Raw genomic sequence first — 26062 nt, 5'->3', positions numbered from 1 at the left:
TTAAATTAAAAGCCTTGGTGCCTGGAATAGCCAGTGATCCAAACCAGCTGTGCAAACCAGCTGTACAACTGCTTGATTAAGTCAGGTTTGCAGCTACTTTACATAACCAGAGCAATGTGAAACAGCTGGACTGCATTTGGGAACTTGGCCTCAACTGTTAAAAACAGATCTGGTCAATTCTGCAATTTAAGAATGATGTCCATGGTCTAGGGAGGGCTGCATTCAACTAATGCATTGCTTTGCTTGGCTTCATCCAGCTAAATAATTTTGAGACTTCTCTTTGGATGAAATCTTTGCTAGCTAAAACTCTGGCCCTAGTTACTGTTTTGTCTTAGCTTGCTTACATTTTTGGTAATTGGATTCTGTGATTTTTGTGTTGTGCAAGTTTAGATACTTGGAGGATTCTTTTTACATTACCCTATAGCAAATCTCAAAGATTAAGTGCACACAGATCAGGTTGGTCTAGGCTAACACAGATTTTTCTATGCAAAGATAACTCTAAATCAGTTAATTGGCACCACTGCAGCACTGAGATCTGGAATTGCCCCCTCTGACTGGGGAAATTTAAACTGATTTTGGAAGCATAGTTGCTAAAGTCACTTTGTATAAACAGTGGAGGAAGACAGGCATGTTTGAGAAAGGATTTCAGGTCTAAAGGAGAATGACTTGTGTTCTGTGAATGTTTTTCTCTCTTCCTTTGGCTATCTAAATGTTGATGAATTAAATCCTGACCTAAGTTCTGTTTTTTCCCATCTTTCTTGTCAGAACAGCTCCAGAAGAACTTAATCATTACATTTGGTTTTCCTAACAAATATATTTCTTGTTTTAATTCTGTAATAGCTGATTGAGCAATCAATCAAAAGCAGACTTCTTAAAATTTATATAGAAAACTAGTATAATGTTTGACATGTAGATTGCAGTTATATGATTTTTAGAGGCACTGAGAACTCAAAGTTTACCTTTGTTTAATGAATTCTGTATGTCTTGCCTTTCCTGTGTTTTTTTCATTCTCTAGTGTTTTCTGGCATTATCCACATTCTAAACAGTGGAATATATATTTTGAATCTAAAATTTGCCAAAAGTCTTAACTCAGAAATTGTGCCCGTCTAAGTACATTGCAAGATGAGATATGTGCATTTGAGAGTGCTCTATTTAATTAAAATCACTGTTGTTGATTAAAACAGTTGCTTCTCCCACAGGAAAATCAAAATGGCAATCTGGTGGAAAAACAAAAAGGGTGACTCAAGGAGCCCACAAGACTGTAAAACAGGTATCTGCTCATTTCTTATTGTGACATAAAATAGATGACATAACACTTTTTCTGTGAGATCACTGGTATTTTGGTGGCCAATTAATACTTTTCTAAAACTCTGCATACATTGTATTTTTAAAGCATATGAGTTTCACAGTAAAGTATTCAGAAGTTAAAATTGCCAGAATTTAGGTTATCTTCCTCAGCCTTTCCTTTTGGCACTTCCCAGCCTCTGCACACATGACTTATTGGCATTAAAGTTATTTTAAGGAATGTGCTGTTCAATAAAATGAAATAGGATAGTCTTGCTGTAAGTATGCTGCTTATACAAGGGCTGCCTTTCTTCCCAATTTCTAATTAAAGGAAATTTCTTGACCTCATGTGTTAGTGGCTCAAGTCAGTAGATCTTAATTTGGAGAAGAGTCCAGGTGAGTAAAATTTCTAAGAGTTAGGACTGGAAAGCAAGTTTGCATGAGAATGTACAGAAGACACTACTCCTATTTTTATTCCGTTTTTTTTTTCTCTGTGAATGACAACCTTTATTGCATTAATAAAGTAATACCTCAATCTTTCCTCATGTTTAATATTTTTAACCACTGTTTTTCTTTGATTTATGGATTTAGCCATTAGTACAGCTTTAGCCATTTAATGTTTTGAGGCAGCCTGTCAGAATTTGGTAATAAAGCATATGGAAGATGTTATTTTTTGAAAAAAGAAAAAATGTTCAACTTCCATAGGGATGTATTTGCATCTTTAAAACACAGGCCTGTTACTTTCCCAGTTCAGTTTGGCAGCTGTTCTCTGCTCACACACTGCTCCATTACAGACCGGGTGTGTGCTGGTTCCCTTGGCTGGGGGGTCAGTGCTGTCCTGGGGCTCCCTGGCAGGGTGTGCCCCCAGAAGAGGGGAGTGGAGAGCAATGTGCACTTTGGTTCTGTCTCACCTGGGTGTTGTGTGAACCCTGAGTTTTCAGGAGAAGGCTTGGTTGCTGCTCAGCGTGGGATTGCTGTGCTGAAGCTGCTGTGCATTCCTGGTGCCTTCAGTTAAGCTTTGAACACTGCTGAGTGTCTGTGCATCTTGGCATCTCAATTTGGCATTCAGCACTTTTATTTCTGCTTTCCAGACGCTGGATACTGCTGTAATTGGTGGCTTTTTTTTGGCTTAGTTTTGTTGAGCTTTCACTTTTAATTTTCCTTTACATATAAATGGGCCACTAATCTCAAGAAAATAAACTTACAAGAGCTGTTTCATATGATCTTACCAACCTCATCTTCCTTTCAGTAGGGTGCTGGCAAATATACATTAAATAAATTTTGGCATCCCAGGACTATAAATATACATTGTACACTTTCCACAAATCCAAGGGAAGTTACTGAAACTATTAGGAGAAAAAAAATAAAAAAACACAAAGAGATTCAGTTTAATATCACTTTCATCATCCTTATTTGGGGTGTAAGAAGTGATGTGTCCATGTCTGTTAACTTCAAAGGTACATCAGCTTTGCATCTTCTGCACTTGAAGGTTTGAACTATGGCTGCAAGTTAAAATACTTTTTCTAATTTAATGCTAACCTGCTTGTGTGATAGTGTCTACAAGAAATCAGGTAGGTTAGAGGGTTTTATCCTTTCAAAGGTGTTCTGCTGGAACATTGGTAGCTGTAAATGTTGCTTAGGTTTTACTGAGACCCTGAAAGTTTGCTTACAGGGTAATGATGGAGCTGCTGTGGCTTACAGAGCCTACACAAGGTGTTTTTCTCATTAAAATATGGCTGATATATAAGAGAGAAGATAAATGGATGCCAAATACAGCAGATGGATAACATATTTTTATTGCTAAATATCAAAACATATTCTATTCTAACATTGTCTATTAAAGATAGGTTTGAACATGTATCTTTCAAATAGTGGGAATTATGCACGTGTCCCATTCCAAAACAACTGATTCTTTTTTCAACAGTATTAGCTGAATGACTGTAAACCTGATCACTTTCCTGAGGTCACATTTTATACATACAGACAGCAACAGGTAGCACTGTTATTTTAATGTAGCTGTTTATGATTCTATAGTTTTGCTTGCTTCATTATAAACAGGAGTTTCAAGGAGCAATAAATTAGCCAGAATATAAGCTTAGTTTTAAATGTTTGTACACAAGGCCTCAGCCTAGGAGCATCTCTTCTCCCAGCAGTTTGTTAAAAGGTGACATGTATTGGAAGAAAAAATATGAAACCCTTCTGGAATTGCTTTTCATTGGTTGTTTATGCCATGCATCTTTCTGAGCATGACTCTCGTGCATACATTAACTGGGGTTCATCTGGAGTACAGTTGGAGCACTTGGAGATATATGTAAGGGTAGCAGAGATGTTGGTGTGATTGTAGTAAATCAGGTGCCCATTCTTCTGCTTCTTACAGAAAAATTAGCATTTCACCACAAAAGCAGGTGAGAGCATAACCATTCTGATGGCACTGTGCCTTCCTCCCTAAGTGCAAAGTGGAATTTGTTTAATGGTGTGTGGCACAGGACAAAAAGGCTTGAATCCCAGCCAATTGTTTTGAAAATTACACTGTTTCTAGTTAGTGATTAGATATTCTAATTACAAAACCTGTGTACTGCCAGCTGTGGTCTCAGTTTTGACTGTTCTTATTCAATCACCAAAGTAGAGCATTTAGAATGGGACTTGGCATTAATCCCTGCAAAAGTACTCCAGTAAGAATTGATGCGCTGCAGATACATGCCTCAGTGGACCAGTGCATCAAAACTACATTAAAGGTGCCATTAAATACATGAATGTAAAAAGCCAACCCAAACCAGACTACCTTAACAGGCAGCTAATAGCTCCATCACGAGGTAGCAGATGGGTGTCACTTGGTGTTTACTGAGGGTGCCTTGTCCACTGGCTCTGGAGTGCACAGGCTTATGGTAGCAGCCTTTTATAGTTTGTTTTCTTCTGTAGGAGAGAAATTTAGGTTTAATAAGGGCAGTGTCATGGGACCAAGTGGTGATTTGGTATTTTTAGCCAAATAGGTGTGCTTCAGAGCCCTTTGGAATGTCCTGCACACACATCCCCATTTAGCATGTTGGCTGTCCCCTGCACCTGTGCAGCAAAGGAGTACTGGGTGGTTTGAGTCTGTGTTTTAGGGTGAGCCACATCAGCATTTCACTGGCATTAACATGTTTTACCACGAGGGTTTAAAAACAATTATGTCATATGTAATGTCTTGGTAATAGACTTTCCCTATGGTAGAATATTGCTGGTATGTTTTATAGTGAAATGCTATTTTCACCTCTGGATATACACATCTGTCAGAAAAAGTAACACAGGATATGTAATTAGAAAATGTATCTTCCCAGTGTGCTGAGGCAGAGTATCTTGTACTGCTGTAGAACGCAAATATTATAACTGTCAAAGAAACAGAATCTAGTTGAACATAAGTGCTGCCTATATTTAAGAAAGTGTGTGTTAAAAAGCTCAAGTGAGTGCAGTGATGTAGTCGTCTTCAGGAAAGAAGTTCTTGTTTACAGGCGTGTCAATATGTTGGTGAAAGGTGTGTTGCACAGAAACCCAACTCCTTACCGTACTTCTGTTCGTTGTTCTCTTTCCCCTTGGACCTTCTTGTTTCCAGAACACTACCTTGGACTGTAAATTAACAGCAGCAGGAGCTGGAGACAAAAACTTTGACAAGAGCCCAACGAAGACCAGGCAGCCTCGAAAGGTGGATCTGCGGGCTCGGTACTGGGCCTTCCTCTTTGACAACCTCCGGCGGGCAGTGGATGAAATCTACGTCACATGTGAATCAGACCAGAGTGTGGTGGAATGCAAGGTAATGCTCCAGCTGTCCTTTGCCTATCTGGCTTCTATCTGGCTTTTTTTATATTTTAGAAAAGAAGTAAATGAGGAATTAGAGCTTCAGAAACATGTTACTTTTTCATTTGCATTTTGTGTAGGCTTTTAAGTAGGAAAGCTGAGGACATATGTATTCATATTTAAGAAAATGCTTTCATCTTGACCAAGGACTAATTTTTAAAGTGTACAAAACTTGTCATGTTGTACATAATATTATTAGAGCTCAGTTTTTTGCTGAAATCAGATTTTATTTATTGAGTTCTGATTTTGTTATTTTTGTGACTAAGTGCTGATTGATTTCTTTTTCCAGTAATGTCCTTTACTGTAGGTGGCACTGTTGCAGTTCAGCCTTTTTCACGTTCATTTGCTTGCTGTTAAGTGGCTTAATTGCACACTGCTCCCTTTCTGCAGTGATAGTTATCACTCTTCTCATTCTCCCTTTGTTAAGAAAGTGATTGGTCGTCGAGTGTAAGCAATGTCTGGTTGGGATGTCACTGTAAGACACTTCCCTGTTTCAAATAACCTGGATTTGTAATAGCTTGTGCATCTGGTTCACATTTTATTGTGATTTTCTAGTAGATCTCTAGAAATACCCTTGTCATTTAATAAAAATCACTCATGCTTTGGCAATGGAGTTTATCACAAGCATTAAAAGAAGTCAGAATACATTATAAAAGAGATGTTAAAGATGTGACTTTGTTTTCATATTAAACATGGCTGGAAACTCAACACATTCTGGAAATGATTATCTAATCACTGTAAAAAAATTCATATATCAATTTAAGTAAACTTTTTTCTTATCCTATGCATCTCATTCTCTGCTGTAATCAGACACAGCCAAATTGCTTTTGAGATTAGCGTACAAATACGTTTCATTGAAAGCAGCTTTGAGAACTGAACAGTAGCTCAGAGGCTTCCAAATCTCTGGTTGGTCTAACACAATTTAACATTTTGTTACTGAACTGTCTTCCTGCTCAGGAAACTTCTCTGTAGAATTTTTTGGTTTAAGAAAGTCAGCCAGCCTTGCATTGTAATTAAATTAGCATTTTAAACTTTTGTGACTGAAAGAACAGAAGCGTATTTGTATCATTATCACATATTTTGGTGGTTAGATATCGTTCAACATTTTAATCAGGCTACTTGATCTGCTTTTGGATGGGGATACGACGTAGCCTGAGTGAAAAGTCTTCATTTTAGCATACTCTTGACAATGATGGATGTATCTGTGTGGATCAGGTTATGTGTTTGCAAAACAGAAGTGAAAAAAACCAAAAATGAGCAAACAGGGCAGTCCAGTGTCAAATGTTGTGAAATTTATGTAATGTTCATGTTACTCTTGCCTTTCAAAAGTCTTTTTTCTCAGCACAAGTGTGCCTTACCTAAGCAGCTGGAATATGTGTTTGTGCTGTGGTCTTTTGTATGGAATTTTCTTTTACAGGTTACTGTTAAATTATGACTATTCTTTTGATAAATTACTGTAATTTCTGTTAATTAAGTTATGAAGTGTGAAACTGCTTAGTCTTGCAAAGAATTTTTACCAATAATGTTTCTCTTCTATAAATTCTATTATTTGTCATTATTTTATGGTGGTTTTGACAGACAGTCCAGTTTCTCTCGTTTTCACTGTTGGACATAGATGGGAAATAGTATTAAGTAAGAAACCAAAATAGTCCCACTGCTAGCCTTTCCTTCATTTTTTGAGTGGTATTTTGAAAAATCCTTTCAATTAAGATAAATTCATGTTATCAAAAACTTCGTCAATTTTGACTCTTTAATCTTCTGTCTTGGTCAAATGGGCAGGTGCTATTCTATTTAAACACTGTAGTTGTATAAAGGTTGTCTTCAAAGAAGACCCATGTAAAAATGAAACGTGACAACTTCTGGCATTTTAGACCTTCTGTTTAACCTGGTATAAAAGTGTTAGTTGGGGGTCTTTAGTGTTTTGTGCCTTTTGCTCTCCCGTGTCCTCACGAGCTGTTGCAGATTTATCGATTGCATTGTCACTGAGGATGTTTGATGCTCCCCAGTGGGAGAGGGCTCTGGTGGCTCTTTGTGGTTGAAACTGCAGACAGAGGGGTTGTGGTGAGGATCCAAACAGTGGCAATGTGTGTAAGAAGATCAGTGCTTGTGTGTACTTCCTCAGCTTTGGGCTCTGCTGAAGTTGGTATTCTGCTATTGATTTGGAACTGAGAACTCTCAAATCATGTATGTAGATATATAGATATGGCTTGGATGCTTTGTGTGGAAAGGTGTAATGAATATGGTTGAATTATTTCTGAAATAAATGAAGAGTTCTCAAGTTTAAGCATCATCTTACTGTATATAAATCAGCTTGTGCAATAGTGATAAAAGATTAAATATGTCCTAGTAGATATGATGGTAACCTTCAACATTTGAAATGCAAATTGTGTGGATATTCTCTATATTAGTTGGGGTTTTGTGTGTCTGATGTTTATATAAATATTTTACCTACTGTTTTCTAGGTTTGGGTGGCAAGTGTAGGCAGAGCAGAAATGGTAATGCCTTTAAATCTCCTGCTGTATGATAAAAGGTATTAAGACCAAAAGATCTGTAGGTGGGTAGAAGGCAGATTCTGTAGTTAGTTTTGGTTAATGCAGCAGATGCCTTCAGCTGCTGTTCTTCTATGGTGTTTTCATGTTTCTCTGCAACTTAGTTTGTATTTATATATGTGTGTGGTGCATGTATATATAAAAAAAACCACTACACACTTAGGTAAACCCTTCATTGATAGAGTTTGAGCAACTGGATCTAACAACTAATGATACAGCAAGTATAGAAGAATATCAAACTACCTTTAATTTCATTTTGGAGGTGTCTTCCTCCTAGAATGAATTATCAGCTTCAGCTGTTCTTTTCCTTTCAAAAAAAGCTGAATTTTAACATGTAAAAATTTAGTTCTATATTATTTTTACATTGCTGTTTAGCATGACTTAGAGCTTGTACAATCTCTTGTGTTTTCTAAAAGTTTCTGGTGTGTTTCTGGAAGGTTTTGGCCTTTTCTTGTTTCTGAAGTTTACAGATACATTCTTAAATCGGTCTGGTTCAGTGAAAACAGTTTTAAATTTTCTTGAGATTCTTACTCCCTCTTATGAAATGGAAAATTCATCAGCAGAGTTCTGTTGTTCTGCTCCTCACATACAGCACAAGGTGAGGAGGTGGCTAAAGGCTTTCATTAAAAGTTTAGACACGTTGCACGATGTTCCTCAGTGAAAGAATCGATTTTGGTTAAGGCCTTTGGGTCAGGGGATGCCTGAGAGGGTTTGAGTTGATTGAGGCCTCCCAGGAGCAGAGAGGAGCCTCTCTGAGAGCAGCTTTTGGGCCTGGGTCTGCAAATTCCCCTGATTTCACCCCTGCTCGTGCAGCTGAGCCATTGCTGGCGTTTGGGACAGGCAGTACTGCAGCTGGAGTGTGGCAGAGGGTGCAAGGCTGCCACACAGCACTCACTCACAAAATACACCTTCTAGTTCTGAATTTGGGGATATTTTCCAAGAGTAAATATCTTCCTAAATAAGTAGCTTATTGGCTGTATTGTGGCAGTCTGTGCCCAGTGAAAATCTGTGAGCATTCCTGCTGCCTCTTTATGGACTTTTACTTTTTCGTCATTGGCATCTTCCATGGATGAATCAACAGAGAAGGACAGGAAAATGGGTTCATGATCAAGCATTCAGTCTTACAGATAAAAAGGGATGAGGCCTTTAACAATAGGGATCTATTCAGAAAAGGCAGCACGTCTTTTAGTTGGCAGTCTGGGTATCCCCGTTCCTGCCTCTCTGTCCTTTCCATCAGACATGCGTGTATTTAAATTTTGTGTGATTGAGTCCCTGCATGTGCCACTGCATTAACTCTTCTGGAGAAAATTTCCTTTGCAAATGGTTGTGGTCCCTTGGAGCACATCCTTGTGGTGCAGGGGATTGTGGCTGCCATGTCCAAGGTACATCAGTGAGGAGCTGAGCCAGATGTGCTGCATTTAACACTTGGGTCTAGGAAACCATGTGCTTGCTGAAAATATTATTTGCCACATACTGAAGTTGATATAAGGAGAGTCTTTTGTCTAGAGGAGCTGCTTCCTTTCATCCTTTCCCAAAGCTGTAAGAATCGCTTTGACAATCACGTTGGTTGAACCAACCTCAGAGCTGGCTTTAATTATCTGTAATTCAACTGTATGAAAAGGCTACAAGGAATTTTTGAAGCAATTTTTGTGTCAAATTACTGAAACATCCAGTTAACTTTGAAAACATACATTTTAAAAAGGAAGGGACTTAGTTTGTGTGCTATAAAAAACCATGCTCCAGTATAAAAAAAAAGAAGTTTATTTTGTAAATACATAAACTAAAATACTCAGTATTGATATTACTAGCATTAGCATAAAGTGGCCATGGTTTGTAAAATAGAACCCATATTTCTAGCTTGGCACATAAGGTAAAGTACAGATGTGGTGACTGAATTAATTTCTCTGATGCATGTGCTATTATTTTGGGTTGGATTAACCTTAAAATCCTACAGTCTTCCTACCCTGTTTGTCTCTCCCTTATTTGAGAATGGGAGAATAAATGCATGAAAGGACATTTCAAAGTGGTTGAGGGCTTTCTGAAGTGCACTTCCATTCTTTACAGTGGGATTACAATGGGCCTATCTAGGACCCGAGTCCTGACTGAAGATTGTTCCCTTGAAGATCTTTGTTGATTACAAAGTAATTTATAGGATCACACAGTTGAAGAGGCTAGAAGTCCAACTTTGAGATAAATACATGGCAACCAGAGTAATCAATGAAAGCTGGAGAAAAGAAGGGGAGACAAAAAAAAGAGACATGCAGAACTGGTGATCAGAGAATTGATGAGAACAGAGAGGAGAAGGTAACAGGAGTTGCATTGTGGCTGGTTTGAGTTTCATGTCACTGATTTTTCCTCGGAGGGTTGTTTTTCAGCAGTATTGCTTTCTTACTTAGCTCAAACTGTCTCTTTAAAAACCGTCCAGGATGGATGTGACCTTGAGAAATAACGAGCTATAAAATCGTTCTGACTGCAGTGCAGGCGCAGCGTGGCCCACGAAGGTTCCTTTCTGTCAGCAGCCTCTCGAGTGGCGCGGTTCGGGCTGGCTCAGCACGGCTGCGGGAGTGCCGCAGGTAGGGCGGGCGGCCCGGGAGCGCCGCCGGGATCCTGTGTCACAGGACAAAGGGACGGCGCCGGCCGGCCTGCCCTGCGCCAGCCCCGGCTGCCCTGCAAACCAATCGAAGCCCCAGCAGCCCAGTGGAGAGCTAATTGGTAATTTTAGCTGGACATCTATATGGAGTTATCTGCATGCCTGCAACGGCGCTTTCAGAGCCACTTTTGTTCTGCTCCATCCTGCTTGACAAAATGGCCCTCATGGCTGTAGGGAGAGAGATGTGCATCAGTGAGTGTGGGGCCGCTCCAGCTGCTTGTCTTGTTTGTATTCCCTTGTTCATAAAACATGGCTCGGGTTACAGCTGCATGGGTCTGCTCTGATCATTTCTGATAATGTGGAGCTAAACATTCCTTAAAATAGGTTAAACCATTTAGTGTGTTTTTTTCCTGTGCCAACTAGCTTCAGAAATATAACTCATATTTGCGTTAATTCTTTCTTTTTTTTTTCCAGAGGAATATGTTAGTGGCTGACTTGAAAAGTAAATGATTCAGAATTAAATTTTGCTTTCTATGCTCTCATTGTTAGTAATAGTCAGCACAACTTAGTATGGGCTAACCTAAATGGACATGAATTGGATTAGAAAGCTGAAATTTTATTAGTGGAACAGAAAAAAGAACTGCTTGAAACACTTGATTTGTTCATTTCTTGTAGCAGACCTTACTTAATTCTTTTGCTGTTGTAAACCAACTGCTTTGTAAGAAAGATATCTGTTAGCATTTTTGAGGAATATTTCAAAACAAAGAGCAACTTCTGCATCAGCAGTGGGATTCTGATTGATTTCCTTCCCTGGTGTCTGACTTTGTGGTGCCTTTCCCTTACAGCAACCAGCATATGCTCTGTGTGTGTCATAAAGAGTAGGGATACTCATGTCAAAATTGAAGCTGAATTTCAAAGTTAAACAAAATGAATATTATTCCATATGATTTTTTATGAAAAAGCACTTTTCATGTGTTAGAGGTGGTTTTTTTTCCTGTTAGAAGGACAATTAAAAGTAAATATATATGGGATGTGATGTTACAACAATCTGCATTAGTTACTTGGACTGTAGGACAGTGTTTTTACTGGCTTTGGTGTCAAAGGTTTTAATGTTAAAATTTGTAGTTATACACTTAAGAAACAATACCTTCTCATTTGTAATTGTTCCCTAAATTTCTAAATAATAATTGCTTACTTTGAGCAGAAAATTTATCTAATTAACAGCAGGAATGACTTTGGCATAGTAAATAACTTGTGAAACAGCAGCATTTTGTCATTAATTTTTTTTCCTTATACCATAAAGTTATGTCTGTGTTTTACATTCTGCATGTGAAGCTCATTTAAGTTTCATATTCAAGGTTCATTCATGGATTTTGATTATTTTCAGCACACTGTCACAACAGGGCACAGGACACATTTTTCTTGTCTGGGATAGAGTAGTTATGAAAGCTGCTCTCTGACTGACATGGGCTCAGACTCTCTCCCTGAGAGAGACATTCGTGTGCTGTGTTGGTGATATTCAGCTTTGCTGAGGAGGTGTGTTTTGTCATGTTCAGTCAATGATTTTTGAGTTTATATGTGGAACACAAAGAATTGCTCTTTTCCCGGCCAGTGGCAGTAGATAGCTGCAGTTTGCCAAGGTAACACAGCTGAGAGTTCCATTATATTGTGTTTTGTTCTGCTTTGCCGTGAAAAACTGGTGCCATTAACTGCATAGAGGCAACTTACCTTGAATTTTTCATTGTTTCTGGATCTAATCTGACCATCCTGTAGGTACTACACTTACATGTTTGTGCCACCTGGGCATCCATAGGCACAGTCAATAATTTCTCAAGGTTAAGGATATGTTAATCAGAAATCAGAATCAGAAATTTAAAGTCTCTTCAGCCACTACCGTTTCCTGGTGTAGTGTGAAGTTAAGTGACATGTCCTTTTGTAACAGTTCATTTTATTTGTTGGAGACCAACATGTGGTTCCAGATTCAAACTACTTCATCAAGATTTCGCATATTCTGAGTAAATCTCCAGCATGCCCACATAGTTTCTGGCAGTGTATGTTTTAATCCCACCCAGGTTCTGATGCTGTTGCCTTTGTGTAGTTTTGTCTACTTTTACTCCACAAACAGATCAATTGTGATATTTTTAGTCTTCCACAGACCTATTAGGTTTTATACAGTTTTGCCTTCTTGGTGATGTATGTTCAGTATATTTCAAAAGATAACTCTGACCAAAAAGGGGCATAAATAATGAAACAGGTATCCTTATGTGTGTTTAGAGTTGTTTTCTTGCAAATGCTGCCATTTTGTCCTTACACATTGATGCTGACACAGATCTTGAAGAATGTGCACCTTTTTTCTTAGGATAAATGTTTTAATGATTGTTCACATAAAAATCTTAATTGTCTGGGCCTTCTTGTTTTCAGGGGTTTTCCTGGATTTATTTTTAATGAGAAAGCTAAATAGTAAACGTCCTTCTTTCTTTTCAGTTCCTTTATTGGGGTGGGGGATTATTTTTAAATAGAAAGGTTGATGTGATGGTTGCTTTTCAGGAAGTCCTGATGATGCTTGATAACTATGTAAGGGACTTCAAAGCATTGATTGATTGGATACAGCTACAGGAGAAGCTAGAAAAAGCTGATGCTCAAAGCAGGTAATTAGATTTATATTTTTTTAATCTACAGAGAGAGTAAAGTTCACAGTAAACTTCATTTTCTAGTAGAGCTTCAGTAAATAGAACCAGTTTTTCTTTTGGACAAAATGGGTGTGAGGACATTTCATGTGCATTGTCACTGTCACTTAGAAGTAGAGGATCTTTCCAGTCCTTCCCTCATCTTTTCCTCTTCAGTGGTTGGTTTGATGCTTTCCTCTGTACTGGAATTTGAAATAAACATTGTGGTATTGAGAAGAGGCATTATTTTGGGTATGGGTCTGGATAATAGGTTTTGTAGTTGGTGTAGAAACAATTGCTAAGATGTATGATTAAATTCAGCAGGATTTGTAAATATACTGAACATTTGTTGGTTCTAGTATTGCTTTAAGATGATAGAGGAAGAGTTATTGTGAATTGTATTTTTAAACTTTTCTTTCCTGGGTTTGCAGACCAACTTCACTGGCTTGGGAAGTAAAGAAAATGTCTCCAGGACGCCACGTGATCCCAAGTCCCTCCACAGACAGGATTAGTGTGACATCAAATGCTCGAAGGAGTTTAAATTTTGGGTATGAAACCAGCTGAGAAGTTTATTGAAGCTAAAATAAAGATTAATTTGAAGCAAATTTTATGAATGCACTATTTTTCTGTAGTAACCCTTGTATTGTTTTGTTGTAATTAAATCATATAAGCAATTTTTTGCATTCCTAGGAAAAAAACCCCATGATCTGTAAATGAAAATCCTATCAAGGACTTACTTTTTCCAGACTTTGTAATGCATTTAATTACTGGTCATTACAAAGACCTGAAGATAAAATACTCTTAAGTATTTCATGTGATCTGTTTAGTACTCTCTTCTCTCTACAAAACAAAGGTCAAAATGTCTGTCACTGGCATTTTAAAATTGCCATTGTGTGCAATGTGAATGGCCAGCTGAGCGAGCAGAAGTAAATACAGGTCAGAAGGAGTGAGTGTAAGGTGAGATTATGATGATTCTGATGTGTGGGAAAACTGATACTAGTTCAAATATAGAGCATGTTTTATACTACAGGAGAGCATCTTTTACTTGTTGAAATGAAAATGTCTGAAAGCAGTTCAACAAAAACATGCATAGATTTAGAGCAGCACTGCCTGATGCTGTGTCACTCTGGAGAGCACAGATGTGGCCCATTGAAATCTTGTGTGCTGTGCTTCCTTCAGGTTTGTTGGGATCTGGGGAGCACACTGCCCAGTTTCCTGAGTGCTTGCAGTGTCCTCAGCAGGGATGTGATACTGGACTGTTTGGTCAGCACCGCTGAGGATTGAGCTCTCTGAAACTGTGCATATCAAATGTTTCTACAAAAATACTACAGAGTGTATTTGGTGGAAAACCAGAGTGTGTTTGGTGTAGGCCCTGTGTAGGTGAATCTGTTGATGCCTACCTGGCAACATCTGAGAGGTGTCTGCTGAAATGCCTGGTGGTGGGGAGAAAATATGCACAAGCTCTCAAATGAAACACTTGAATCTGGTGGAAATCAATGCTCTTTTATTTTTATTAGAACACAACAGCTCAGCACAATTAGTCTTTCAGCTAAGCCTTATTTGGCTGTAATAACCTGTTGCTATTGCTGCTGGAACTGTTTTATTCACAATCACAGGGACATGATGAGAAACTATGTGTGTTAGAGCAGGGAACGGCAAGATGAGTTTTTTATCCTTCACACTTGCAATTTTTTTTCTTCTTACTGTGTGTCTCAAAGCAAGGCAACCCCAGAATGCTACAGTATTTTGTGTGTGAGAGAGAAAATAGGATGGAAAATAAGGGCTGAGACATACTTGGTGCTACAGAAATTTTTGGCAGAATGCTAGGAGTTATTAGGAAAGGAATAGGAGATATAAGAGAAGGTAGTGGTCTACCTCTAGAAAATTAATGATTTTAATAATGAAATAATGAAATTAATGATTCATACCTGTAGTCATCTTCACATCTTTCCTAAAGCAGTGTAGAAAAAGTAGGAAAAGTACAGAAACTAGAAACAGGGACAATCAGAGGTATCCAACAGCATTGATGCAAAAAGAAAAGAATTTGAAGAAGAGATAACAAGAAGGGTGTGATAAATAAAATCACTTATATGGAGGATGAGTAGGAAAATTCTGTTCATTATTTTTCATGAAAAGGAATTGGGAGTACTAAATGGTCAAATGCCAGGCTTGAAATGACAGGAATATTTTTCAATTTTAGTATGTAGAATTTATTATGCATTGCTTTGCTTGCCAAAAACATTAATGCCTTCAGAAATTAGTATCACAACAATTAAATTTAATCCTGTTTATTAAAACAGAAATTAGTTGAGCAAATTACAACAACTTTTCAATGTAAATTGCTGCAACCTGGAGAGTTTGCCAAAGGAGAGGTAGTTCTGTTTGGCACTGTTCTGATGGTCTCTGAGAGACTGCTAAAGCTTTCTAACCATTCTGTTACTTGATCAGACACTAAAAAGAGCTCTGACTTTCATTTAGGAACCCTGCAGTGACAATTTCTGCAACACGCCTGGCTCCCTCTGGTGTAAGTTGGGCTGACAAGGTAAAAGCCAACCATGGAAGTAAAGCTGCCAATCCTGAGCTGGCAGCAGCACAAGCCTGCCTGGTACCTCCGGCACAGAAGGCGCTGCGCAGAAATGGCAAGTCCCCTCCAGTGGCCTAAGTTATTTTCACAAACTCTGTGGTATAAAGTGAATTCAGAATGTGATGACCTGTGTTCTAAGCAAAATTAAACCTAGTTTTGCAAAATACAATGTTTAAATTCAATATGGAGATAAAAGATTCATGCAGCCTTTTATTGCAATAGTTAAGTTTGAGACAAAAGTGTGTTTTGATGTGTGGGTAACATTCTGCTGTATTTTTACAAACTGGAATTTGAGCTGTTAAAACCAGTTTATAACATCCCAAGAAGCAAAAGGTCTTTGGTCACAAACTGCCAATCTAACTGACTGCAAGTTGGGTTGGCTTAACAATATAAAGAATAATGCATGTCCAGGAGTCTGGGAGGAGCTCAGGACAGTTTATATGTCCTGGAAGAACATGCTATTAGAACTATGCTGAAGTAACAATTGATATTTTTTCCTTGGAAGACAAGAGTTACCACATTTAGTTACGAATTTTTTCTCTAAAGATGCTTTTTGAAGAATGCTTGATTCCGGATCTTTTGTTCTAGAAAAGATTGGTTTAGTTGCAGACATAAAAAACAACCATTTGATTTATAAAATTAGTTTCTTTGCACTGGATCTCTGAGATTGTCTTCAGAAATGCATTTCTTTTCATTTATTTTCTTCATGTGTGGTCTCAGATGACTTTCTGCAAAACCATCAGGCAGGATGTAGAAATGGATATTCTGAAAGAAAATTAAAAGTGTGCTGCTGTGGTTTTTTGTTGTTGTTTTGGGTTTTTTGTTTGTGTTTGTTTGTTTGGTTAGTTTTTTTAATTAAAAAAAGTTCCAGGAAGTGCATGTATCAATTTAAGATAGTTGTATGTTCAGCGTAGGAGTAGTAGAAGTCATGTATGGTGACTTGCAGACTTGTGGCTTATGGTGGAAGTAAAACACCTTGTCCAGGGGTCTTGCAGTGTAATGTGAATGAGTTCAGGAGTGGGTTCCTCTACTCAGAGCAGAACCATCAAAGCCATACCCCAAGGGATCCATGGCTGCTGCTTGCCTGAGGGACCAGCTTGCTGTGTACAGTTGTAGGGAGCTGCTTAGAGAGCAGGAGCTGTGTGGCTGAGTTCTCAGCACTGTAATTGATGTGTGATTCCACTTTTGAGATAAACCAGTAGTTGAAGTTGCTTGTAACAGAAGCTTTTTCTGGTGATTATCACTCGTAATAGAGCAACAGGCTCCAAGCTGTTGCTAAAATCCCTTTACTAGGTGTTCTTGTGCATATGGAGACTGTTACTAGCTCCGCAGGGAATAAAAGTGATCTGTATTTCAATATGGGTAATGTATTTTAAGAGGCTAAGAGGAAAACAAAAGACTTGATCCTTGTGTTACTTTCAGAGCTTTTATAGGGCTGAAGAATCAGTGTTGTGCTGTGTTTTATTGAATGTTACTTTCAGCTGATGAGCTCCAAAGAGAGAGAAGTCCCTTAGGTCCTGTAGTACTGGCTACAAGTGTTCTGTAATCTCCCAATCAAATGTAGGATGCAATCCAGACTCGAAACATTTCACTTTAAGAAATAACAGTCATCCTCTAGACTTCGTTTATTCTTAGGAATCTCTAATTGCTGACATTGAGCATTGGAGAATTTCAGTGATTTGTTTGTGGCTGAATTGTTATGTTTTTAACAAATCAAGTTCTCTGTAGGGGCATGTTGTCCTGTGTGTGGGAGGTGGAATCACTTTGGAAAGATCCAATGATCCCCACTGATGAGAACAGAAGAAAATCTGTGACGTTTATGTGAAGGGAGCCACAGGGGCTCTTCACATGCATTATTGAAGCAGCTCTGGGGCTTGTGTATCATCTGCTCTGCCCCTTGCCCAGCTAGTGCACTCCCAGCTGTTTGGGGCACCTTGGGGGAGGGATTCCCCCTGCCTCCTCTAGTGCTCCCTTGCCCACCCAAAGCCCAGCTGGGGCTTACAGCCACAGGATTTCCCCAGATGCTTTTTCTCCAGTAATTTCCACCAGCATTATCATTAGGTCTCACAATGGTTTTCTGATGTGGATGAGTGGTATGATACTGTATCTGTTTCATGGTTGATGCAATTTCCAAATTTAACTAAGTAAGCCCTTAGGGAGAAAGAAAATGCATTATTTTTCCATATAGTTCTTTAATCTTTCCTTTTCTGAATGCATAATTAAATGAGGTTAAATCATCTTATCTCATTTCCCTCATTAAACTTACTGTTACCCTTAATATTTTAATTAATTTTAAAAAATTGTCTTTGATCCTTGAGTGTTTTTTACAATATGAAATGTAGTCTGTTCTTACTGTCTGAGCAATTTCTGCTTCTGCTTTCCCTGGTGCCTGTGGTAAAAAGTGAGATGAATTGTACAAGTTTAGAGTGTGTATTAGAAATGTAATAGGTGCTTACAATTGAAATAATGTTATTACAGGATTTAGGACAAAGAACAGTCTAGAACATGTGAACTTCTCAGAAGTACTAAATTTTTTTCTGCTGCTGTACTTGAAATCTGGTTGGTTTTAATTTTTATTAGTATCATTATCATCTTTCTTGTATGAATTGCTCATGTCCATAGCTGTGAAGAGATGTTCTCTGTAATGTACCTATGACTGGAGACCTTGCAGGATGTCCAGCCCTCTCAGGCAGCTGGCCTGGTTTGGGCTCAGACGGGCCTGAAGTTTATTTGTGTGGGGGTTTGGGCAGGAGGTTACTGGCAAGTACATTTCTTAGAAGGGCTGTGCATCTCCTGAGGTAGAACCTCCAGGAGCTTGCACACAGGTGCCTGGATTTCTGTTTGTGCTGTTTCCAGTGAGCTCCTTGGCCAGTTCTTCCAGATGGAGCAACTTCCCAAGAGCCTGGAGGCTGGGAGGGCCCCGAGATGACAGATGGCTTGTCACATCCATGTAACACAAGAGCAGGCAGGGACAGCCAAGTTCACATGAAACTAGAGAATGATCAGGGTAGGCAGATGAATTATTCATTTACAAAGCTCTGGGAGTAATCAAACCCAGCATGTGATATGTAGCCTGTGGAGATGGCTACTGGGCTGTAAGAATTCCACACAGAGGGAAAAAATATGGAGGCAGATTGATGCCTCACTGAGTATTACCTTTGTCTCTCATTAGATGTGATCTAAAGTCAATAAACATATTAGCTTGCAAACTCTTTGTTAAAAATGTGCCTGGCAGTGACTGAACCTTAAACTGCTTGGTGAATTAAAATAGCAGAATCTTCTGGTGCACTGTAATTGTCAGGTGGCATCACACTGTTAAACTGACTCCAGGTAGGTCAGGAGTCTGAATACATACATGAATTAAAACTGCTTTCACTTTAAAGAAATCACCAAACAATATTCTTTCAAATGCAAGTATTTCTAGGCTATTAAAATGCTTGGTTGAGTCTTGGGTAATAAATATGAATCTGACAATGAACAAATGCAAATTAAAAATTGAACATGTTTGGCTTTTATGAAAAGATTCATTCTTACTTTGGTAACTGTGATTATGGTTTTTTCTGTGCTGTGAATAATTTTGTTCTGATTCATTCTGTCATTTTAGACTACTAAGAAATATGCCACGAGACAAAGAACAACTAGGCAAGACAGGCAAGAATATTCTTTTTTGGTAGAATAAGCTTTAGTAGATATTAGTAAAAGATATTAGTACAATTATTAAGATACATTTATATGATTAATATATCTTATTATCTAGATGTTAATAAAATTATGTTTAGGCAGTAGATACAACAAAAGGCTATCTTCTGATCCTTTTAATGTAGAAAAGATGCTTTTATGTAAAAGGTGACTTCAATTTTCAGAACAAATAGAAGTGAAGTGTTTCAACAGTCTTGTTTTGCAAATGACAAGCAGAAAGAATTGCAACCCAAAAGTTGCTGCAGTGGTGTTTTTTTGGTTGATTTTAGCAATTCTTCTGACCAGTCTCTGCTGTCTGTTACTTGCCAGGGAAGTTTCTTGGCCAGATTGTGTCCTAAGCCAGATACAGCAGAGTCGTTGTGGTCCCATCAGTTACCAAAGTGGATGGGGTGGGAGACAAGAGGCCTGAGCAGTCCTTGTCCCACAGGGGGCAGAGCCAGAGGCTGCCCAGGCTGAGAGCTTTCTGCACTAAATCTGGTTGTGATGCCTGGGGAATTAAACCCTGTTCCCTGGAGAATGGCTGCAGTTAAGATTGTCCCTGAGAGGGCAATATGTTCCCATCACTAGGTTCTGTAGGTAATATTTTTTCTAGATGAAGATGAAGAAATGGAAAGAAGGCAAAGTTGCCTACAGGGGTCGAATGGGAAGTTTGTGGCAAGGGAAAATGTAATTGGTGGTTTTTTGACTGCTGTTCTGGTCAGTGGGACACTGAAATGTGTGCAAATGCATGTGAGGAGAAGGAACACAGAAAGGCTTTTTTGCAGACTCTGGTACCAGCAGTGATCTGAAGAGATCAGCCATATTCATTCAGACAGTTGGGGAATTTTGTTTACTTAAAAATACACAGTAATTTTTCTAGAGTGAAACTGTCTCAGTAGTAAAATACCAAAATTTTTTTTTGCATCTGTCATTACCAATATCATTGAGGTTTGTGAACAGTTATATAGTTAGGTAAAACCAGCTGTTGCATGAGCTGCTCAGCAAAGATAAATTCCAGTACAGCCTGTCAAATTCCCTGGTAACTCAGGAGTTACACCAGCTGTTGGGCCAGGCTGCTGTGTTTCAACCTGAGATGTTAAAAGAACCTCACAGTTAAATAGCAGTGTTTGTAAAATGCTGGATGCCAATGGCAGCAGAGGATTAACATGCCATCAGTTCTGGGTTTGGCTCGTTTCCAGTTTACTGGTTACTGCTGCTGTTGGACAGCAGTTCAAGTGCCCCTAAAGGCTGTTTAGTCCAGTTCATATGTTAAACCTTAATGTTTGAGCTGCAGCTCTGGTCTTTATGCCTGAACTATATGACTGTCCTTGTTAGTAAAAGCTTTAGAAACAGCCAGAGAATTAATTTTTTATCCAAGTTGTAGTCTAGATTATTACCCTCTGTAAAACAGTGTTGGGATTTTTTGCATCTCTCCTCCTCCACATAAAAGTTATCTCCTCCACCCTTCTCCTCCTTACATGTAAACAATCTTAAAAGCAGCTTTTGTCAGAAGTGTGCTGGACAATATATACGTAGTTAGTTCTCAAGTTTTTTGCAAGAATTTTTTGTTCAGCAAATAGAGAGGCCTGAGCTTACCTTTCACACTTGTGAACTGTCAGTCTTCAAAAAATCACTCAGTGATTTCAAGATGTGTGGGAAATTACATGCTGCTATTAATTGCTGGCCACAAAAATGTTACATATGGAGAAGGGGTTCACCTTGAAATCTAGAAATCTGCTCATGCCTAGGACCTGATGCTTCAGGCAGACAAATGTAACTTTAAATGGTTTTCAAATACATACCAATATCAGAAATGTTGATCAGTATGTTGTCTGTAACAGCTATATAGAAATCAAAGTAAATTGAAGAAAACTGCTTTCCTATTTTCTCCTTCAGCTTGCAGTCCCATTCTAGCAATATTTTGCTATTTCCTGGAATCCAAGAAAAGCAGTTTTCTAAAAGCTGACACCAATTAGTGTATTTTTATTATCAGAGTGAAACAAATAGAAAAAGATGTAAAGAAAGCACTGGCAGAATAGTAAGGATAGCGAGCCACATTTCTGCTTTCCATGCTAAGCTGTGCTGTTCTGTCTGTACTTGCACTTCCACAAAAGGCCTCTAACGTTACTGTTGCTGCAAAGAAAAGCAGATACTGTTGTTTTGTTGTGCTTCACCTTCTCATGAAATAGCAAGGAAAAAATGTGATAAGCTTAAGTACATCTTGCCATTTCCTACAGCTTTTTGTGCCTGAGCAGCTTCACTCTGCAGTAACAGAACGTGTCCCATGAATGGAGTTGTCCAGTGTCTGTAATACCAATAGCATTCCTTGAAGTAAAAAGCTTTGCTGAAGAATATCTCATTGATTTTTTTTGGTATTGATTTTTAAAGAGAACATTTTTCTCTCACAACTTGAGCAATACTGTAATAAAATAGTTGTTTCTAATGCTTCAATTGTAAGTGTTCCTGTCTGAGCACGGGGTGTTTTTCTCACCTAGACCGAAAGGATGCCGAGGGCTGGGAAACAGTTCAGCGTGGAAGGCCCGTTCGATCTCGATCCACTGCTTTGGCAGCAAAAGCCCCTGCAGCTGCAGAATCACTGAAGTCCAGAGGTGACAGTGACAAAGAAAACATCATCTCACCACCAGCAGAAAACAAGCATGGGAGCTCAGTCATTGGCAGTGCTGCATCTGAGAGCACAGAGCTGCTGCAGAAGGATCCTTTACAGCACTCCGAGGGTCCCCTTACTGAGAAGACTCAGGTCAGTACATCATTTTGAGCTGTTTCCTAACCTTAAATCTTGCAACTTTTCTTCAGAGCATTTTCTAAAGGTGGTGTTGGCTAGAGCTTTTATGAACTTGCCAGGTAGGGAAAGGCTGTTAAAATAATGGCTATTTCAGTTACATTTATGGAAATGCAGTAGGATGTCAGCACAAATAGGCTAATTAAAATTATGATGCTGTGGACATCTTTTTCATGTTTTCCAAAAAGTCAGCATTCAGCACATCTCACACATAGATTTCAGGTAGAAAGATGCAACTTTTGCAAGGTAATGAGCACGTGAAATAAGTGAAGTTTATTTGTGTCACTCACTGTTGTTGCCAAATTTCCTTAAAATTTGTCTCTGACTTTAAAAATCAGTATGTTCTATTTTGTTAATTTTGCAAATCCCTCTTTTTAGTTCACAGCCTCAGAAGCCAATGGGAGCACTGGCACAGCATTGCAAGGGGATTCCTTAGAGCTAGCTCCTGAGATGCCTCCAGTTCTCACCGGTACTGACTGCAGTTCAAAAACTCTGCAGATGAATGAGGCTTCCCCCCAGAGCACTGCCTGTGCAGACTGGCATCAAACAGAAAAAGCTAAATCTGAAACTGAAATGGATCCCACAGATATTTCAAATGTGAGTGCTGCCAGATTGGTAAGAAACCTCATAAGATTTGTGAGTGAATAATAAATCTAAGCCTTAGTTTTTTTGGTCTGTGTTGCAGAGTGTTTACTGCTGTATAAACTGTATATGTGAAAAAAAAACATATGTAGAAGAATCTATGTAGAAGAATCTATGAGGTACCTACTGTAGGAAAAATAAATTGTTGCACAGATACTTTTCATTGTAGAACTTAATTCTGGTAAAGTTTTAGAACTTAAACTAGAAAGATTGAAGTGTGTTACTTGGAATAAATAGATCTTTGCTCTCATTACTTATTTTAATAATGTTTGTGCTAATATTTAATTTCCTTCCACTAGCAGTCATTTCAAGTCACACTCTGATTAAAGTCTTACTTCAGTTTTGCTCATCATTCAAACTGGAAACATGGGATATCAAAATTCTGTTAGAAACAAAGTCAGACCTTTGCCTTTTAAGACTTGCTGAGCTGCTGTCCTGGGTCTTCCTTTACAACAAGCAGTTTGGAGGAGTGCCAATCTTAAAGCTAAAAGCATGAAGTCAGTTCCCTGTTTTTGTCTGGTTTCCCAAAAAGTGTCCTTTCCTGTCTGGAGAATTCTGCAGGTCTCAGGGTGTGTCTGCTTCACTGGGATTCTCTGAGTACAGAGTTACAGTAATGTTACATAAAATCCAGATTAGACTTTCAGGTGCTTTGTTTTGTTTTGGGGTTTTAGAGCTTTGTGTTCATTTTGGTTTGGTTTTGTTTTGTCAAAAACTAGATTAAAATTTTGATTTGAAGAAATTTTCCTATAAATCACTTTCCCTTTAATTTTTGCAAACTGAAGTCCTGCTAGGTAATTTCCAAGCCAACTACCTATTTGCTTTTAGAACAGATTTCAAGCATCTCACCCACTAACATTGTTTCAGATGCTCAGTTATTAACAGTTCAGGATGCTGCCAGGTTGGTGTCTGTGTCTCTTGGAAGCATTTTACTGGCCCAGATTACACTGCTTTAAGCTCCAGTTTGTGTACTGTGGTACACTGTTTGGTACTGGAGTGGAAGTGGTCTGGTTAATGCTGGGCACTAGAGAAGGAAAGACAATCAGCACATCCAGGCTTACATTTTTGCCTCACTCTTTTGTCATTCATGTTGGAAAACATGTACAGCCTGAGATTCCATTGCATTAACTATGGTGAAGTTGATAGATACAGTGCATGCAGATAATTTCCATCTTTAAATAATACTTTGGAGCATGGTTCCTTTTGTAGAGGTGACAGCATGGCATGCACTCATGTCTCAGAGTATGCCTTGCTTAGTCCCTAAGAGTAAGTATTTAAAACAGTAATTGCAGAAGTGTCTTTGTGCTTTTAATGACAGGGTTGGTAGAATAAGTTTTTAAATTATGTGAATAATTAATTTAGTGTTTCATGTAGTTACTAAATGAGTTAGTAGTTGCTAACACTTTTAGTGGGGTTTGTATTTTCAGCTACCTTCACAAAATATAACAGTAAAAAAACTGTAGGTAAACAGAAGTTTACCTACAGTTTTTTTACTGATATGAACAAAATATCATACAATTCATGTTAATTATGTGGAATCCTGCTTTTTGGGTTGCCCTGATTTTGGTTATTTTTCTGGTGTCATGTTTCCTCCAGTCCATGGCAGAAGTCCTGGCTAAGAAAGAAGAGCTAGCAGATCGGCTGGAGAAGGCCAATGAAGAAGCCATTGCCAGTGCTATTGCAGAGGAGGAGCAGTTAACCAGAGAGATTGAGGCAGAGGAAAACAATGACATTAACATCGAGACTGACAATGACAGTGACTTCTCTGTGAGTGTCCAGTTCATTGTACTGTACAAAGAACTGTACCCTGTTAAAGCTTTGTTGTCAGTGGAGAATAAATACAGGATTTGGTTGGGTTTTTTTGGTGTGAAGTAACCTGTTTGACATGTGCCATGTAATTATTATCCCGTACTGAGGGATATTTAGTCTTACTGATCTCAGCAGTACTGTGCTGCTGAGTGGTGCAGAGCCCTCTGAGCTTGTAGTCAGAGTCCTGCTGCTGATTTCTGGGTGCAAAACGGGGAGCTGAGACTTGTTACATTCATTGCTACTGTGGAAGAGTAGATGAAGCAAAAGTCTTCATTTTTACTGTCAGAGTGGTAACAGCATTGACCTTTGAGGAGGCCAGATCTGTTTGGAAACATTGATGAATAATCCTGAGTTGGCACTGTTTACTGTGTGTGTGCACCTGCAAGTTAAGGTTTATGTTTTTACTGTCTGGTTCATACTATATTTCAGGCTAATATGGGCAATGGAAGCATATCCTTCTGTGGTTTGTCTATGGACTGGAATGATGTTCTGGCAGATTATGAAGGTAAATTTTTGTATATTACTGTGCTTACATGGAAATAACAGCTAAAATTTAGAAAAATGCCTGTTTTATTCATGGCCAGTTAAGGTTTTAGAAGTTTGCCTGACACATTCCAATGTAATTTATTTTCTCTGTTGTTTCCTGGGGAAAGATGGACTTGTGTTCAAACTGTCTCTGTGTCTCATTGTTCTTCAGTTCTCTTTCTGCATCTCTCTATTAGAATTGTATGGTTTTTAATCCAGTTTTATATTATCATCTGGATAAAAGTGTAATAAAACCATTGAGCATTAAAAAGGACAGATATTAAAGATGCTTCAGTCTGTATTTCCACCTAGGCCCAAGGAAACCCATCTGAGAGAGAACTAGAGAAACTAATCCTTGTTATTGGCATTTCTTGTAGGAAAGTGTATTTAAATGATCCCCACTTTTGTTTTTATCTGTACAGCTCGTGAGTCGTGGCGCCAGAGCAACTCCTGGGGAGACAGAGTGGAGGAGGAGCCCGCGCGTCCCCCGGGCCACGGGATCCACATGCACGAGAAACTCTCGTCACCCTCACGCAAGAGGTACTGCCTGGGTCAGCCAGGGAAAACAGGCAACCTGACTCATGGCTGCTGGAAACTCTTCAAAAATCTACTCTCTTTGAGTCTCTGGGTGGAAAGTGCTGCAGAAATCTCTCTGTATTTTTTCATGAGTAGGCTTGTACTTCATTGTCTGCTAACTAAAGAAGTCTAGAAGAACAGTATTCACATTTACAGGAAATAATTGCCCTCCAGTGGCCTATTTGTTTTCTCTTAGTGAAATGGCATAGAAATATTTGCTACACTGTCAGTTAATATTGTCTAACTCACTTTTTCTCTTCTTTGGTTTTATTAAAAGAACAATAGCAGAATCCAAAAAGAAGCATGAGGAGAAACAAATGAAAGCTCAACAACTGAGAGAAAAGTTACGTGAAGAAAAGACACTGAAGCTTCAGAAATTAATGGAGAGGGTAAGCTTTCTGTGATATAAAGGGCTGCTCTGCTGCCTTTCAGGAAAGGATTTTTTTCCACATAGTAGACATATTACAGATTCAGACTAGTGGTGAAATGAAGTTGTCATCTGCGTCTGAGTTTACATAGTTTTCACAGCTG

General features: G+C 38.7%; 1 protein-coding gene across 6 annotated transcripts in view; it reads left to right on the top strand.

The window, feature by feature from the left end:
- SCAPER (S-phase cyclin A associated protein in the ER) overlaps positions 1–26062 on the top strand; it is a 138792-nt gene that overhangs the window by 9085 nt on the left and 103645 nt on the right. For 4 of the 6 annotated variants that reach the window (XM_064389663.1, XM_064389664.1, XM_064389662.1 and 1 more), the window contains exons 4-14: positions 1200–1270; positions 4874–5071; positions 12802–12902; positions 13352–13468; positions 15399–15559; positions 21678–21940; positions 22361–22579; positions 24218–24388; positions 24860–24935; positions 25378–25495; positions 25809–25920. In XM_064389663.1, coding sequence (XP_064245733.1) covers positions 1200–1270; positions 4874–5071; positions 12802–12902; positions 13352–13468; positions 15399–15559; positions 21678–21940; positions 22361–22579; positions 24218–24388; positions 24860–24935; positions 25378–25495; positions 25809–25920 — 1607 coding nt within the window. Of the gene's footprint in view, positions 1–1199; positions 1271–4873; positions 5072–12801; positions 12903–13351; positions 13469–15398; positions 15560–19108; positions 19156–20450; positions 20513–21677; positions 21941–22360; positions 22580–24217; positions 24389–24859; positions 24936–25377; positions 25496–25808; positions 25921–26062 lie in introns of those variants that run through there. The other 2 variants (XM_064389666.1, XM_064389667.1) reach the window with 2 other exon arrangements.

Source organism: Passer domesticus, chromosome 14, assembly GCF_036417665.1.
Source record: "Passer domesticus isolate bPasDom1 chromosome 14, bPasDom1.hap1, whole genome shotgun sequence".
NCBI lineage: Eukaryota > Metazoa > Chordata > Aves > Passeriformes > Passeridae > Passer > Passer domesticus.
The sequence above is the reverse complement of the archived record's forward strand: the minus strand, read 5'-3'. Positions and strand labels throughout refer to the sequence as shown.